The 2,690-nt window shown below is 48.0% G+C and overlaps 1 protein-coding gene across 1 annotated transcript in view; it reads right to left on the minus strand.

Moving 5' to 3' along the window:
* LOC104539353 (attractin-like) overlaps nucleotides 1-2,690 on the minus strand; it is a gene marked incomplete at both ends in the record, with an annotated part of 9,761 nt that overhangs the window by 4,201 nt on the left and 2,870 nt on the right. Inside the window, 2 exons of the mRNA XM_010182853.1 lie at nucleotides 571-739; nucleotides 2,477-2,682. Coding sequence (XP_010181155.1) covers nucleotides 571-739; nucleotides 2,477-2,682 — 375 coding nt within the window. The remainder of the gene's footprint in view (nucleotides 1-570; nucleotides 740-2,476; nucleotides 2,683-2,690) is intronic.

Genomic DNA, 2,690 nt, shown 5'->3' on the forward strand with positions numbered 1-2,690 from the left:
TAAATACTGTCAAGCTCAAGGGGGAGCCTGAAATGTTCTTGTTTACGGTGGATGTCCATGAGGTACACAATCACTATTTGGTATCTTACTTACTGTTAAATCTCCTCAACTAACCGCATAAATGTGATGTGCATCCCATCTACTATGCATAAACATCCACAGTCATCAGTCTGTATTAATGAAGGAGACAACCGCTCTGAAATCATATAAATAACCATCTGAAATAATACAAGGAAAGGCTAAAAACACAGAAGCGAAACTACCCCCTTTGAATAGGAGGCCAGATCTCATTTAGAAGCCAGCTTAGAAATATATAGTGAATAGTTAAAAGCTGCCAGAAGCAGATGAATCAAAAATTGACTGAGTATCAGGACCCTTATGCTTTTACTTCTCCAAAATCAGCCCATCTCAGCAGCGTTTTCCCACACCTCAAACGCGAGTCTAAGTTTTTATCCCTGCTGCTTTCCCTGGAGATGGAGCGTAGGCCAAAGCACAGCGTTTCTATCTCTAAATGTAACTCTCAAATCCAAGTTCCTCCACTCGGACTTTATCACCGAGGTTTATACTCACGCTAAAACCTTCTGCGAGTCAGAGTGGTTGAAGACGTAGCCTCCAACGATCCACATTTTGTTGTCATGGATGACGGTTTTGTGAGATGCTCGAGGAAGTTTTGGAAGCGAGTATTCCTCCCGAGTCCAAAAGGACTGGTTTGCAGGAACAGGAATTGAACAGCCAGGACCTGGGAAAATCAGGTTGAAAGATTAAGTTGGTTATTTTTTTCCAAAGCCCGTGTTTCAGTCAGAGGTCAATACCCTGCACCACAGGGGACAGAGATGGTGGGAGCAGGTGGAAGCAGCGATCCTCATTTCTTTGCCCACAGCAGCAATCTGTGATGGACCTGGGGTGCAGTTTTCCAACCGTAACCACAGACTTCAAATCTAAAATTGTTTTCCAAGTGAAAAGCAGGTCCAGACTTGATGAATCAGTGATGCAAAGCAGACGCTGTGCTCTGTCCTCCTCTGCTGGAGACAACGGCATCCTGGCCTGTATCAGAAAGCATCGCCAGCAGGACCAGGAAAGTGTTTTCACCCCTGTGCTGGGCACTGCTGAGGCCACCCCTCGAATCCTGGGGTCAATTTTGGGCCCCTCACTCCCAGAAGGACTTTGAGGGGCTGGAGCGTGGCCAGAGAAGGGCAACGGAGCTGGGGAGGGGTCTGGAGCAGCCGAATGATGGGGAGCGGCTGAGGGAGCTGGGGGGTTCAAGTGGAGAAGAGGAGCTGAGGGGAGACCTTATCCCCTCTGCAGCTCCTGAAAGGAGGGAGTAGCGAGGGGGGTTGGGCTCTGCTCCCCAGGAACAAGCGATGGGATGAGAGGAAATGGCCTCAAGTTGTGCCAGGGGAGGGTGAGGTTGGATATGGGGAGAATTTCTGTACTGCAAGAGTGGTCAAGCAGTGGCAGGGGCTGCCCAGGGCAGTGGTGGAGTCCCCATCCCTGGAGGGGTTCAAGAAGCGCCTGGATGTGGCACTTGGGGACACGGTTTAGTGGCCATGGTGGGGTTGGGTCGAGGTTGGACTGGGTGATCTTGGAGGTCTCTTCCAACCTGAATGGTTCTGTGATTATGGGAAGGCACAGTGCAGACCTCTCCCACTCCACACCACGAGGGCATCACCCAGCACTTCTCTACCAACCATGTGCCGGTAGAAGCCCTAACACAGTTAAAGCTCCAGGAGATCTGCTCAGCATCATGCTACAAAACCCCAAGGGTGTACAGCTGCCTTTCCCTCTTTTCACTCCTCTCCTTCTCAGAAATGCAGTTTTGGGAATTATTCGTTTATTTTTTCCTGTATTTCTGCTTTTCTTAAACAGATTTTTTCACTGTCAAGCTTCCCTTTAGATCTCCATGGCAAGGCAGAAGAGGAGCAGCAAGGTCTCAGCAAAGTAAAAAGCCACGTGGATGCTCTTCCCTTCTCAGTGACACCATCCACACACACAGGGTCACAACAGAGGGTGCAGCACAAGCTGAAGAGGTCCTTAGACACTCATGAAAGTGAATCCCCGTGTAACAGAGTTGTGGTCTTATCCAACCAAATGATTCCATGTTTTCACATGAGATGAATTCTCAGTCTATTTTTGCAAAGGAAACACATATGTTTGGTCCAAACAGACCGCCATGGCTGACCAGCATCGCTGGACGTGAGGACAAGGCATTTTGTGTGTTCCAACAGGTTAACTACTGTTACAAGGCTAAACCATGCTTTAGATGCACACTAATGCAAGAATTTTAAATCCATTTTAAATTTAATTTCCATTAATAATAATTTTTTACCAGTGACTTACAATCTTTTGACATCAAAAGGTAGGTGGAAGCATCAGATACTCAGTTCTTAGCCAAAAAGCTGATACATATCAAGCAGAACTTTCTCAAATAGTCCCAATTAAAGTGCAAGAGCTTCTCCGTATTAATCGGGCCACTCACCTTGCCAGCCCACAGAGCACAAACACGCCTTGGTCTCATTCAAGTCGCAATGTCCCCTCTCGGGCACCCCACACTCATCTGAGCAGTAGGGGATATCACAGGCTTCTCCCTTCCAGTATTTGGCACATTCACACTCGAGAGCGTTGCTGCTGTTGTTGATCCTGCACTCTCCTCGGCCGGAGCAGTTGTTGGGACACATGTCGAAACTGCAACA

The sequence above is a fragment of the Mesitornis unicolor genome, unplaced genomic scaffold (genome assembly GCF_000695765.1).
Source record: "Mesitornis unicolor isolate BGI_N332 unplaced genomic scaffold, ASM69576v1 scaffold18334, whole genome shotgun sequence".
NCBI lineage: Eukaryota > Metazoa > Chordata > Aves > Mesitornithiformes > Mesitornithidae > Mesitornis > Mesitornis unicolor.